We start from the raw sequence: 14,660 nt of genomic DNA on the forward strand, positions 1-14,660 counted from the left end.
CTAAGTGTCACCACTCACCACTAGATGACAAACGACTTAATTTATTTTTAGTTGAACCATAAAACTGTTCTTAGAACATTCAAAATTTGATGCTTCAGGGAGTCTTTCAGGTTCCGCAAAAATTAAGACTCAATTTTATCCAAGCGATCACATAAACTTAGCTTATAAAGATAACACAGTGTGGAGCTGGAGGAGCATAGCAGGCCAGGCAGCATCAGAGGAGCAGGAAAGTCGACCATTTCTGAAGGATCCCGACCTGAAAAGTCAACTTTCCTGCTCCTCCGATACTGCTTGGCCTGTTGTGCTGCTCCAGGTCTACACTGTGTTATCCCTGACTCCAGCATCGACAGTTCTCATTATCTGAGTGAGACACAAACTTGGCTTACTGTCCGACAGCATGGCAACGAGGGCCAAGTTGAACCTCACAGATAACCAGCTCCATGGAGTCACCACATTGGATTTCTACTCCACTGAACTCCCATGATCCTCCAAAGAAACATCCTCCCGAAGATGGGAATCCGGCCAGTGGGCATGTCGGATCGCACGCTTGATTCCCCAGCCCTAAACCTGTGGCTGGCAGCTCGCTTCTCTCACAATTCCCGCACCTAAACCCATGCATCTCTGCCTGCCCCATTCCGATTCCAGTCCGCCTGTCAGGCCCCCTCTCTTTGACATACACACACAACTGAGTCCCTACTCCACCGCTGCAAGGCCATCCTCACATACTCTTCCCCCATCACCTCGGGAGCCCCTCACTCCCTAACCCTTCCAAGCTCTTTTCAGGTTCCGCACTCTCTTGCCTTCTCGACCCGGTCACCTCTCACTCTCCCGCCACCACTCCCTCCCCATTCTCTGCCATCCCCTCCCTCACCCCTACCGCGAATCCTTCTGCTTCTCTCTCCCCCACCCCATTCACTCGCACATTAACCCCTTCCTCTTGAGCCCTGAGCTCACACTCTCTCCCATTCGCCCGCCGCTAATAGAGACCTATTTGAGTAAAAACAGCGCGCAAGTGTGTTGAATAGAAGCAGGAGATTGTTTAGTGCCAATGATGCTCATCGCATGACTGAATCGAATGGCCTCCACCACACCTGTGATTCCCTCACTTCTTTCAAGCCTGAGTCCTCAGCCTCACCTCCGACAATACTCTCACCATCCCCCCCCACCCCCCGCCGCTGGTCATACCTCCGCTTTCGGTGGCAGTCGCTGTTGAGTTGCTGCAGCCCATACTAACTCCACCGCACTCCAAGCCCTGCCCTCGTCACCACGGCAACGGAGTAGGCCAATCACCAGCGCGCAGGATCTTCGGCGAGAAGGCCCGGCCATGATCTGTCAATCAACGGCGAGGGGACAGAGCCAGATTCGGCTGACCGCCAGAGACGATCACATGGACAAGCGGAGGGTGGCCGTCAATCACGGTAGTGGGCGGTGCTGGTCCCTGACGATCGCATGGGACTTGTCGGGGTTGGGGGAGCAGCTGTCAATCACGAGGATGGGGCGAATGATGATGCCGAAGAGGCTACTATCAGAGTGGATTCGTGTGCCATTTTCAGGCTGCTACAACATTCTGGAGTCTGCTGTAGGTTTAGGCTACAAAGCTTTATGAAAGCAGACATGTTGTCTTTGTATCTGCCGAAGCAGGTTATTCTCCCATCGAGTCCAACCCGACCCTCTGAAAAACATCTCACCCAGAGGCGCGCCATCCCAGTAATCCTGTATTTTTCACGGCTTATCCACCTAGTCTGCACATCTCTGGACACTATGGACAATTTAGCATTGGCACTCCACCTAACCTGCAAGTTTTTGGACTGTGGGAGGAAATTAGAGCACACGCAGACACTGGGAGAATATTCAAAGCCCACACAATAGTCAATAGTCACCCAAGGCTGGAATTGTAGCTAGGTTACTGGTGCTGTGAGGTAGCAATGCTGGCCACCATGCTGCTTCTTGCAGATGCAAGCCTGCAGTTCCTCAACTAAAATATTTTCAGTCATTCCTACACATTGTTCCGAAGGTTCACAACTTTTGTATCACATATACTCTGAAGTAATGCTGTCACCTACAGAAGGACTGTTTACTTTTTATTTCAAAATTAAAGCTTCATTCACAAAATATCATATATATATATGTGTAATCCCTGTAGTAATTTGGTTCCAAACAGTAGCATATAAAGAAACAAACAAATATTGGAAACAAAAATAAAAATTGCTGGTAAAGCTCAGCTGGTCTGGCAGCATCTGTGTGGAGACAAATTAGAGTTAATGTTTCAGGCCGATTGACCTTTCCTGAGAACAAACGTTGAAGTTTGACTCCATCCAGCAAACCAATGGCATCTCTTACTTGTACAAGAGTATATTTACATACATTTGAGGCACTGGGAGGGTCTGACAACTGAATAGACCCCCATTTAACTTCACCAGAAAGTGCTTAGACAACGGTCTTCCTCCAAAGTGCCTTGACAGCAGCTTCCCCAAGCTTCAGTGTGTCCCTCAGCCATGGACCTTGGAATGTACCAGTTAGAGTCAACTCCTTCTGGAAGATCAACAAGTTTGGGCAGACTAAAGGTTCACCAGGTTGATGGTCCTGCAGGCAAATTCATTATTTGTTTAATGTATTTCCCAAGGAACAGACCTTAGGGCACAGATACATTCCAGTCTGCAACACTCAGTCCTTGCTGTGGAAGACCAGCAAGTTTTGGGCAGACTAGAGTGTCTTTCACCAGGTTGATGATCCTCCAGGCACATTCGATGTTTGCCTTGGTGTGTGTCTCGGGGAACAGACTGCAGAGCACAGAGTTCTGCGTCACGGAACTCCTCAGGATGAACCTCAACAAAGTCCACTGCATCTTTCGCTAGACGTCCCTTGTAAAGGCGCACTCCAGCAGGAGATTTCTGACAGTATCTACACTTCGCAGTTGTTTCAAGCGCAGCATACGATGGTGCAGACAGACCAGGCATACAAGAAGAATCTCATAGGAAGTGCTCTTCCCGCCACCAGCTAAATAATGTCTTAGTGATTGTTGGAAAGTTCTGGGCATGAGGCATTCTGCCAAATGACTATGACAGTATGTTCAGGCTTCACCCCCTCCTTCTCCTGCAGGGTTTTGAGGACTCTATGTGCTGAATGCTTCCTGATGAACTTCTGGTCAAAGGTGTTTTTCTTTGCAAATTTCCTCATGAAGGACCAGTGATAAAGAACAGTCCAACTACTTGGTGGATTCCACAATAACGAGGCCAGATCCATCCTTCACAAAACCAGGATCAGATAGAACCTCAGAACCTAGTGACACTTGGTGATTTTGTACCGAGGGTCTACTCACAGCTAGTTGTAGCCAAAAGTGGCCATCAGGATGAGGTCAGCATTGGGTACATTCTTACTCCCTTAGAACATAGAACACAGAACAGTACAGCATAGTACAGGCCCTCGGCCCACGATGTTGTGGCAAACTTTTATCCTAAACCTAAGGTCAATCTAACCTCCACCCCCACCTTATCCTATCATCCACATGGCTATCTAATCGCCGCTTAAATGCCCCTAATGAGGCTGACTCCACTACCCTCCCCAGCAATGCATTCCAAGCCCTTACCACTCCCTCAGTAAAGAACCTACGTCTGACATCTCCCCTCTATCGACCTGCACTCACTTTAAAAATATGCCCTCTATTAATAGCTACCTCCACCCTAGGAAAAAGTCACTGGCTGTCCACTGTATCTATACCGCTGATCATTTTGTACACCTCTATCAAGTCACCTCTCATCCTTCATCGCTCAAAAAAGAAAAGCCCTTGCTGTCTCAACTTTCCATGTAAGATCTTCCCTCCGTTCCAGGCAACATCCTGGTAAATCTCCTCTGTACCGTTTCCAACGCTTCCACATCTTTCCTGTAATGAGGCAACCAGAACTAGACACAATACTCCAGGTATGGCCGAACAGGAGTGTTGTATAACTGGAGCACAACTTCACGCCTCTTGAACTCAATCTTTCTACTCATGAAAGCTAACATACCGTACACCTTCTTAACAACTCTATCCATCTGGGTGGCAGCTTTTATGGAACTGTGGACATGAATCCCAAGATCCCTCTGCTCCTTCACAATGCCAAGAATCTTTCAATTTACCCTGTATTCTGCTTTCAAATTTATCTTTCCAAACTGAATCACCTCACACTTTTCAGGGTTAAACTCCACCTGCCACATCTCAGCCCAGCTCTGCATCCTTTCAATGTCCCCAGTAACCTAGAACAACCCTCCACTCTATCCACAACTCAACCCACTTTTGTATCATCTGCAAACTTACTAATCTAGCCTTCCACTCCTATATCCAAATCATTTACAAAAATCACAAATAGAAGAGGACCCAGAACAGATCCTTCCGGTACGCCACTCGTAACTGTTGAATGTTGAATATTTTCCGTCCTCTACCACCCTTTCTCTTCTAAGGGTCAGACAATTCTGAATCCCAATCTGCCACTTTTCCCCCTATTCCATGCCTCCTTACTTTCTGCATGAGCCTACCATGGAGAACCTTATCAAACGCCTTGCTTAAGTCCATATATACTACATCCACTGCCCTACCTTCATTCACACCTTTGGTCACCTCTTCAAAGAATTGAAGTCCAGAATTTTGTATGTGGTGTCCCTACGGACATGGTCCATCTTAGACCTCCAGACGAAATGGACTGCAACCATTTACACGACAGAACTAGCAAAAAGCTGTTCAACGTTGTTTACCTGAGATTAAGATAAAAGTGCACCAAACCCTTATCAGGGAATTATTTTACATTGGTGGTGAGACCCAGAGAAAATAATTGGAGGGAGAAAAGTCTGAACAGTTTCTACCATTAATATATCTTCAGCATCTTCTGTTGGGACAAGATTGGCAAGACAGAGGTCTTGGAATATGTTAAGTCCATCAGCATTCTTTGCTAAACCAATGAGGTCTGCAAATGGCTCAGCAATATCATTGGATGGATTGACATTTGTTCATCCAAAGACCATTTGTACAGTGAACTGGCTACTGGGCCACAATCTCCTCACCATCGATACTTGCACTAATGGGGGCCAACAGTAAGTGAAAGCAATCCATGTCATGATAGGATCTGGGGTGTGAGGAGTGAGTAAACAACATGGAAGATGGTAGTCAAGTTCTAAAATTATTAAACTTGACATTAGGTCCTGAAGTCTGCAGGGTTCCCAGGTGGAAAATGATATGCTGGTGGTACAGCTTGTGCTGAGCCTTGCTGGAGTACTACAGCAGGCCCAAGAATAGAAGTGGCAGGCAACTAGAACCCTGGGGTCATATTTGCAGACAGGACCTAGGTGTTGTGCAAAGCAGTCTTCCAATTTGCATTTCGTTTCTCCAGTGCAAAGGAGACCACATTGTGAACAGTGAATAGAGTAAAACTAGATTGAGTGAAATACAGGCAAATCACTGTTTCATCTGGAAGGTGTGACTGGCACCTTGGATAGTGTGCAGGGATGACAAAAATCGGCAGGTTTTGTGCCTTCTGCAATTGCATGGGAAGATGCTGGGAGTGGAAGACAGATGGTTCAGGGTTTCAGAGGAAGCAGTCCCTGTGAAATGCTTACAAAGGAGGGGAATATGTGTTTGGTGGCGGCATTTCAAGGGAGGTGATGGAAATGGTAGTTTATGATCCTTTGGATGCAAATGCTAGTGGGGAGGACGAGGGGGACCCAATCTTAGTTGTGGGAGGGACAAGAAGGGGTGACATGAAAGTGCAGGAAATGGGTTGGACACAGTTAAGAGCTCTGTCATCCATAGTGGTAGGGAATGCTTAGTTGAGCAAAAAGGTGGACATTTCTGAGGTCTCACTGTGGAAGGTGGCATTATCAGAACAGATGCAACAGAGATAGAGAAATTGGTAGAATGGAATAGAGTTTTTACAGGGTGCCGGCTGCAAGGATATATTGTCCAGGTACTCTGGAGGTCAATGGGTTTTGTAGTGGATATCAGTTGCCAGTTTATCCCCAGAAATGGAAACATAGATATTGAGGAAGGGAAGGGAACAGTTAGAGGTGCACTAGGTGAAGATGAGAGCAGAGTGCAAACTGGAAGCAAAATTGAAAAATGTTTCCAATTCCAAAGCAGCGAGGGAAGCAACAGCAGTGATGTCATCAATGTACCAGAGACATCTTGATGAATTTTTTTACCCCCTCCAATGTAATCACATTCTTCCTAAGGTGTGGTAACCAGAACTGCAACAGTACTCCAGCTGTAGCCTAACCAAAGTTCTGTACTGCTCCAACATGACTTCCCTGTTCTTATAATCTATGCCATAACTGATAAGGGCAAGCTTACCCTCTTAACTGTCCTGCCACCCTCAGAGAACTGTGGACAAACATCCCAAGATCGCTCTAAGTTTCGTAGTGTCTTGCCATTCATTGAGTACTCTCTTGTCTGTTCTTTCTACCAAAGTTTAAATGCCATCTGCCTCAGAGCTGGCCATCTGATCAATCTTTTTACACTCTCCTGTAACCTAAGACCTTATTCCTCACTGTCATCCGCAAACTTATTTATCAACCCCCTCACGCTCCCACCTACATCATTTATGAATATGACAATAAGGAGCCCAACACTGATATTGACATGAACAACTGGAGGCAGTCACTAAAAGCTGTTATCTCAGGATGCTAAAATTGTACCAGAGATAACGGGAACTGGAAGCTGGAGAATCCGAGATAACAAAGTGTAGAGCTGGATGAACACAGCAGGCCAATCTTCGGAGCACAAAAGCTGACGTTTCGGGCCTAGAAAAGGGGGAGGGGGAGAGCGTTCTGAAATAAATAGGGATAGAGGGGGAGGCGGATCAAAGGTGGATAAAGGAGAAGATAGGCAGAGAGGAGAGTATAGATGGGGAAGTAGGGAGGGGATAGGTCAGTCCGGGGAGGACGGACAGGTCAAGGGGGCGGGATGAGGTTAGTAGGAAGGAAATGGGGATGCAGCTTGAGGTGGGAGGAGGGGATAGGTGAGAGAAAAAACAGGTTAGGGAGGTGGGGACAAGCTGGGCTGGTTTTGGGATGCAGTAGCGGGAGGGGGAGATTTTGAAGCTTGTGAAATCCACATTGATACCATTGGCCTGCAGGGTTCTCAAGCGGAATGTGAGTTGCTGTTCCTGCAACCTTCAGGTGGCATTGTTGTGGCACTGCAGGAGGCTCAGGATGAACATGTTGTCTAAGGAATTGGAGGGGGAGTTGAAATGGTTCGCGACTGGGAGGTGCAGATGTTTGTTGTGAACCGAGCGGAGGTGTTCTGCAAAGCAGTCCCCAAGCTTCCACTTAGTTTCTCCCATGTACAGGAGGCCACAACGGGTACAGTGGATGCAGTATACCACATTGGCAGATGTGCAGGTGAACATCTGCTTGATGTGGGAAGTCTTCATGGAGCCTGGGATGGGGGTGAGGGAGGAGGTATGGCGGCAGGTGTAGCACTTCCTGCAGTTGCAGGGGAAAGTTCCGGGTGTGGTGGGGTTGGAGGGGAGTGTGGAGCGGACAAAGGAGTCCCGGAGAGAGTGGTCCCTCCGGAAAGCAGACAAGGGTGGGGAGGGAAAAATGCCTTTGGTGGTGGGGTTGGATTGCAGATGGCGGAAGTGTCAGAGGATGATGCGTTGGATCCAGAGGTTGGTGGGGTGGTACGTGAGGATGAGGGGGGTTCTCTTTTGGTAGTTATTGCGGGGACGGGGTGTGAGGGATGAGTTGCAAGAAATCTGGAGACATGGTCGAGGGCGTTTTCGACCACTGTGGGAGGGAGGTTGACGTTCTTGAAAAACGAGGACATCTGAGATGTACGGGAGTGGAATGCCTCATCCTGGGAGCAGATACGAAGGAGGCAAAGGAATTGGGAACAGGGGCTGGCATTTTTGCAGGAAGGTGGGTGGGAGAAGGTGTTTTCTAGGTAGCTGTGGCAGTCGGTGGGCTTGAAATGGATATCGGTTTCTAGGTGGCTGCTGGAGATGAAGACATATCCATTGGGGAAATCAAGCGGAGGCTTGGGGACCACTTTGCAGAACACCTATGCTCGGTTCGGAATAAACAATTGCACCTCCCAGTCACGAATCATTTCAACTCCCCCTCCTGTTCCTTAGACGACATGTCCATCCTGGGCCTCCTGTAGTGCCACAATAATGCCACCTGAAGGTTGCAGGAACAGCAACTCATATTCTGCTTGGGAGCCCTGTAGCCCAATGGTATCAATGTGGATTTCACAAGCTTCAAAATCTCCCCTCCCCTTACTGCTTCCCAAAACCAGGACAGCTCGTCTCCGCTTCCCTAACCTGTTCTTTCTCTCACCCATCCCCTCCTCCCACCTCAACCCGCACCCCCATTTCCTTCCTACTAACTTCATCCCACCCCCTTGACCTGTCCGTCCTCCCCGGACTGACTCTCTCTACTTCCCCACCTACACTCACCTCTACTGGTTCGATCCCCGCCTCTTTAACTTGTCTGTCTCCTCTCCCCCTAATTTCTCCTCTATCCATCTTCAATCCGCCTCCCCCTCTCTCCCCATTTATTTCGGAACCTTCTCCCCCTTCCCCTTTTCTGATGAAAGGTCTAGGCCTGAAATGTCAGCTTTTGTACTCTTAAGATGTTGCTTGACCTGCTGTGTTCATCCAGCTCTACACTTTGTTATCTCAGGAGGCCGAGGTGTTTGGAAGATTACTGGAAAAATGAGAGCAGAAATGGGAAACCAGCTGACTGAGAAAAATACTAAGACAAAACAGAGATCATGCACTTTATTTCCTCACTGTCTTCCTCTGCAGCAAATGCAATAGTGACTGCCATATCAGAATAAGACTCCTCACGCAGATTGATACTGTAACATCAAACCATCATCTAGTAAAATGGTCAAGTGCAATTTGATGACAAAATGAAGGAAGGTATGTTAAACCTGCATGAAATACTGGTTCTATTTAACTGGTGAATAATCCTCAATTGAAACATTCTCTTCTTAAGTTAGCTGAAACAGATTCTCTTCCTGACTCATCTGGGACATCCTTTCAGTTCAACACTAATATTCTACTCAATCTATACTGAAATTCCTCCTCCTTTTTGACTTTCTCTATCTTTACTAAATACCATGCATCCAGGAATGTTTATTATTTCAAAGATGTGATGGCAATAGAAAGAGTGCAGAAAAAAATCACACAGATGCTTCCATGGATGAGAATGTTGTTATCTTGATGTACTGTAGAAGCTGTGGATCTCCTTACAGGTGAAGGTTGAGTGATTTGTCAGAGATATTAAAAATGATGAGGGGCCTAGACTAAGTGGATAAGCTGAAAATGCCATTTGCGGTAGGAACTACAGGGTACGTTTGTGCAGCACTGCTGTTTCTTCATTCCCATGATAATTTTTCCTGTCTATGGTCCCTCTCTTAAGCCGATATTTAACAATAAAATATTGGATAAGGTAAGTGGAAAATTGGAGAACCAGAAATTCCTTTTGCAGGGGCAGGTATTCTAGCATCACTGAATCTAACAAGACAAATAAAACATTGCAGCCTTCTTTGAAAACAAATGCATATTACTGGTTGAGACAAAAGTTCAAGGTTAGGAAATCCTAAGTCAGTAACTCATCCAAAACTCAATTGCCTCTGGTAAGGAATTCTACTGATTCACTCCCCTCTGAGAGAAGGAATTCCTCCTTAGCTCTGTCTTAAATGTGCATCCACTTATTCTGAGACACTGGCCTGTGGTCCTGGACTGTCGTACATTTTTACATTTACGCTTTCAAGTCCCCTTCAAAAGCAAAACCAGAAACTTGATTTCAGATTTCCAGCTTCCACATTTGTTTGATTTTTCTCCCCCTACAAATCTTGTAATTTCAATAAGGTCACCTTTCATTCTTCTATATTCTAATGAGTACAGGTCCAATCTACTCTAAAGAGTAGAAAGGCCCAAAAGACATTCTCCTGTAAGCTTTGTATCAGTCTAGTGAGCCTTTTCTGGACAGCTTCCAATGTCAGTTTGTCTTTCTTTTGATAAAAGGCCCAAAACTATTCACAGTATTCCAACTGTGGTCTGAACAGTGCCTTATATAGTTTTGTTAAAACCTCTCAAAACCATTCCTTTGGAAATAAAGACCAACATTCTACTTGCCTGTTCTGAAGAACAGTCACTTGACCCAGAAAGTTGACGGCTTTCTCTCCACAGATGCTGCCAGACATGCTGAGTTCTCCCAGCAATTTGTTTTTGATTAACATGGGAATTTCTAGAGACCTGGTTCTCCATCAATAAGGTCATCAATAAACACGTAGAATTAGACCCGATATATACACTACTGTGAAGAAAAGCCGTTTATGAGGTAATCAACTCCAATGGACCCCAGAGTTTAAATAGCAGGCATGAAAACACAATAGCGCTTTATCAGAGGCAGCACTGATGCAGCAGGGTAATGAAACATTTGTGAATGAACAAACCAGCTTGGTGAGTGAACCAACCACTATATCCACAACCTGAGCTACAAAGCTACACAAGAACCTGCTGCAGCATATCTCACATCATAAGGTTGTTACTGGGATTGCAGGGTGTAAACTATAGGGAAGAGGCTGAATAGGCTGGGGCTTTTTTTCTGGGGTGTCAGAGGCTGACTGATGACCTTAGAGAAGTTTATAAAATCATGAGGTGCATGGATAGGGTGGATAGTCAAGGTCTTTTAAGGTTTTTGCAAAGATTTGTAGCTTGGGTTGTGGGTGAGGTTGTTGACTTGCTCACCAAGCTGGCTCGTTTTCATTCAGATGTTTCGTCACCATCACTGACATTATCAGTGAGGCTTCCGATGAAGGGATGTTGTTCTAGTCTACGCTTGGAATTTATACTGTCCAGTCTGTTATGGCGAGTTGTGTCATTTCTGATTCAGTTCTGTATGACTTTGTATATGGGGTCCAATTCTATGTTTGTTGATTGAGAACCATACCTCTAGGAAGTCCCATGCGTGTCAATGTTTGGCTTGGGCTATTCCGCTTATGTTGTTCCCAGTTAAACTGTTGGCCTTCTTTGTCCGAGTATACCGATATTAGGGAAAGTTTGTTGCATCGTTTTGCTGTTAGCTGATGTTCATGAATTATAATAGCTAGTTTCCTTCCTATCTATCCAGGGTCTGACCATCAGAATACATGAACATCACTGCAAAGCTGCTGTCCTCCTCCAGCTCCACACTGTGTCATCTGTCTCCAGAATCAGCAGTTCTTACAATCTCTGAGTTTTAACCCCACTGTGAAGCCGATGTCGCCTGGCCTGCTGTGCTCCTCCAGCTCCACACTGTGTAACCTTAGATAAGGTCTTTCCCCCAGGGTGGAGGAAAACTAGAGTACATAGGTTTAAGGTGAGAATGCAAAGTTTTAAAAGTGACCGAAGGTGCAACTTTGCGGGAATGGAATGAGCTGCCAGAGCAAGTGGTGGAGGCAGACCTGCTTCAGCGATATATAACTTTCTAATCCATTGTATCCCACCCTGTGGCCCCTGCAACCCCCTACACCCCAGTCCAAATCCATTTATATGCTCGTCTGTAATCTCTGATGCCCCACACCATAACTTCATGTCCCACATTGTAATATCCTATGCCTCACACTGCATGCCACCCTTTCAACTCCTATATTCGAACCATAATTTCCTATACCTCAGCTTCAATCTATTCTAATCTTCCACAGTCCTCATTGAGCTCTGCTTCTACATTATGCCGGTTTCCATGACAAACTGTAGACCCTTCCAGTCGGTGAGCGGGTGAGGGGCCGCAGCCCTTGGTCAGTCCGCGCGACGGAGACTTGGAGGCGCGTGCTAGGGCGGGGTTTGGGCGTACGGCTGGGTTGGAGGCGGGGCCAGTCTCGGGGCCGCGCGCTGGGGTTGGAGGCGGGGCCAGTCTCGGGGCCGCGCGCTGTTGCTGAGCTGACCGTCGTTGTGTTGGTCGGTCTGTCGGTTTGTGGCCTGTCTGAGCTGCGAGTTTCTGTTTGCCCTGGTCTCTGGTGAAGATGCCGCCTGTGGATAAACTACTGCTAGAGGAGGCGCTGCAGGACAGCCCACAGGTACTGACCGGCTCCGAATCAAACTCGGTCATTCCCGGTGCAGCGGATCAGTGACTGGGATCACCCATCATAGGGAGCTCTCATTCCCGGCCTGGTGGGGACAGGAGGCCGGAAAACAGGCAACTCCCTCCTGGCCCAAGCGAAGACCCCACAAACCCCCTCCCCTGAAAACCCCTTCCCTTGAAAATCCCGAAAGCTCCCTTCGAATTCACAGAAGCTCTGCAGTGCGGAAAGAAGCTATTCGGCCTGTCAAGTCCGTGCCGACCCTCCGCAGAGCATCCCACCCAGACTGAGACCCACCCCAGCCTATATCTCTATAACCCCGTATTTTAGCATGACTAATCCGCCAAGTGTGAACATGCTTGGACTAAGTCAGATGTCGCTCAAAACCAGGCTATAGTCCAACAGGTTTATTTAGAAACATAACGTTTCAAAGCGCTGGTTCCTTCGTCAGGTGAAGTGTTCACCTGTTGGACCTGGTATTGTGTGACTTCTGACTGTGTCCACCCCGCGTGACACGTCTTTGGACTATGGAAGGAAGCTGGAGCACCCAGCAAACTCCACACTGTCACCCAACACTGGAAATGAACACAGGCCCCCGGCACTGTGATGCCCACAGTGGAAATACTCCCCTTGGAAATACCACAAATGCCTCTCCCCAAAATCCTGCAAATTTCCCTTGAAAATCCCATAAACTCCACTCAAATGCCTTCCAAAAGCCCACCAAACCGCAGAAGGTCTGTCCTGAAGTATATTGGCATTACTTCACTGCCATGGGTCAAAATCTTGAGACTCCGTTACAGCATGATGTTTTAGGGACATCCTCGAAGTGGGATCACCATGACCTACTGGACAATTAGGCATAAGCAATAAATTATGTCTTGCTAGTGACACATCCTAGAAAGAATTACAAAGAAAGGAAAGACTCTTCCTTCCAGGTTCTGTGCCTGCCCATTGTGCAGTGGTTATGTGACCAAATTAGGAATGATATGGCCTGGATGAACAATCCACACAGCACATTGCAAATTGCATCCTGACTTTTTGAGAATTAGGTATCAGTTTGAATTTAGTCAGGTCAGAAGCAATGCTGGGTAGCAAAATAATGATTGCAATGCTGTTGGGTCATCAAAAAGAAGCCAACTGCTTCTCTAAAGATCTTGAGGGAAGTAAACGACCCAGACTGAATGCAGCCTTCCTGTGATGTCAGCTCCATTTTTAAAAAAATTTGTTCACAGGATGTGGGCACTGCTGGCCAATTGTCCACCCCTAATTACCTTTAAGAAGACAGTTGTGAAATGCTTTCTTGAAATACAAGTTCAACATTCACAATGCTGTTAGGAAAAGAATTCCATGTTTTGACCCAGTGACAAGGAAAGAGTGGCAATATAATTCCAAGTCAAGATGGGGTGTGTGATTTCTAGATGGTATGAGTATGGAAGCTGATGTCTATGCTGATTTTGTGAACTACTGCAATGCTCGGAGGTGGTATACACTGCTGCCGTTGTCAGAAGTGAAGGAATGAATTTTAAAGCCTTTCGATGGGGACCACTCAAATGAGTTACCACGTCCTGGATGTGTTGAGCTTTCTGAGCAGCGTTGGAACTGTACTCATCCATCACACTAACTTGTGCATTGTAGTTGGTGGACAAGCTTTCAGGAGTAAGGTGATGAGCGTTATCCACTGCAGAATGCTCAGCCTCTGACCTGCTCTTGTTGCCACTATTTATATGATTCAGTTTTTGGTCATTGTAGGCCTCAGTATGCTGTTGAGGGCGATTCAGTGTTTATAATGCCATTGATGTCAAGGAGAGATGGTTAGATTCTTTCTCATTGCCTGCCCCTTCTGTGGTATGAATGTTACTTGAAAACTGTGCAATCATCAGTGAACGCCCCCACTTCTGACCTTACAATCAAATAAGTGTCATTGATGTTACAGCTGAATGTGCTTGGACCTAGCGTACTACTCTGAGGAGCTCCTACAGAGATGTCATGGGGCGAGATGATTGACCTCCAGCAACTTGCATCTTCCTTTGTGCAATGTATGACTCCAATCTGACAAAAAATGTCTCTACTGGTTACAGAAAAACCTAAAAAATAGCAGCAGGAGTAGGCCATCTGGCATGTTGATCATGGCTGATCTTTCCTTGGATTCGGATCCACTTAACTGCTTGTTCACATAATGCTTAATTCCTTCACTGAACATAGAACATAGAACATTACAGCACAGTACAGGCCCTTCAGCCCTCGATGTTGTGCCGACCTGTCATACCGATCTGAAGCCCAACTAACCTACACTATTCCATGTATGTCCATATGCTAATCCAATGACGACTTAAATGTACCAAAAGTTGCCGAATCTACAACCGTTGCAGGCAAAGCGTTCCATTCCCTTACTACTCTGAGTAAAGAAACTACCTCTGACATCTGTCCTATATCTTTCACCCCTCAATTTAAAGCTATGCCCCCTCGTGCTCGCCGTCACCATCCTAGGAAAAAGGCTCTCCCTATCCACCCTATCTAACCCTCTGATTATTTTATATGTTTCAATTAAGTCACCTCTCAACCTTCTTCTCTCTAATGAAAACAGCCTCAAGTCCCTCAGCCTTTCCTCGTAAGACCTTCCGTC

The 14,660-nt window shown here is 46.6% G+C and overlaps 2 protein-coding genes across 13 annotated transcripts in view; one reads left to right on the top strand and one right to left on the bottom strand.

Moving 5' to 3' along the window:
- Positions 1 to 1,403, bottom strand: part of LOC125463117 (uncharacterized) — a 52,462-nt gene extending 51,059 nt beyond the window's left edge. For 3 of the 11 annotated variants that reach the window (XR_007249758.2, XM_048553872.2, XM_048553878.2), the window contains exon 1: positions 1,186 to 1,390. Coding sequence is in view for 6 of the 11 variants with exons in the window: in XM_048553872.2 (XP_048409829.1) it covers positions 1,186 to 1,326 (141 nt within the window). In the remaining 5 variants the exon portion in view is untranslated. Of the gene's footprint in view, positions 1 to 386; positions 499 to 1,091; positions 1,148 to 1,185 lie in introns of those variants that run through there. The other 8 variants (XR_007249760.2, XM_048553873.1, XM_048553877.1 and 5 more) reach the window with 6 other exon arrangements.
- Positions 1,404 to 11,876: 10,473 nt separating this feature from the next.
- The window catches only part of appl2 (adaptor protein, phosphotyrosine interaction, PH domain and leucine zipper containing 2), a 113,117-nt gene continuing 110,333 nt past the window's right edge, over positions 11,877 to 14,660 (top strand). For both annotated transcript variants that reach the window (XM_048554506.2, XM_048554507.2), the window contains exon 1: positions 11,877 to 12,034. In XM_048554506.2, coding sequence (XP_048410463.1) covers positions 11,981 to 12,034 — 54 coding nt within the window. In that variant the 5' untranslated portion in view covers positions 11,877 to 11,980. The remainder of the gene's footprint in view (positions 12,035 to 14,660) is intronic.

This window comes from Stegostoma tigrinum, chromosome 25 (assembly GCF_030684315.1).
Source record: "Stegostoma tigrinum isolate sSteTig4 chromosome 25, sSteTig4.hap1, whole genome shotgun sequence".
Classification (NCBI taxonomy): Eukaryota; Metazoa; Chordata; class Chondrichthyes; order Orectolobiformes; family Stegostomatidae; genus Stegostoma; species Stegostoma tigrinum.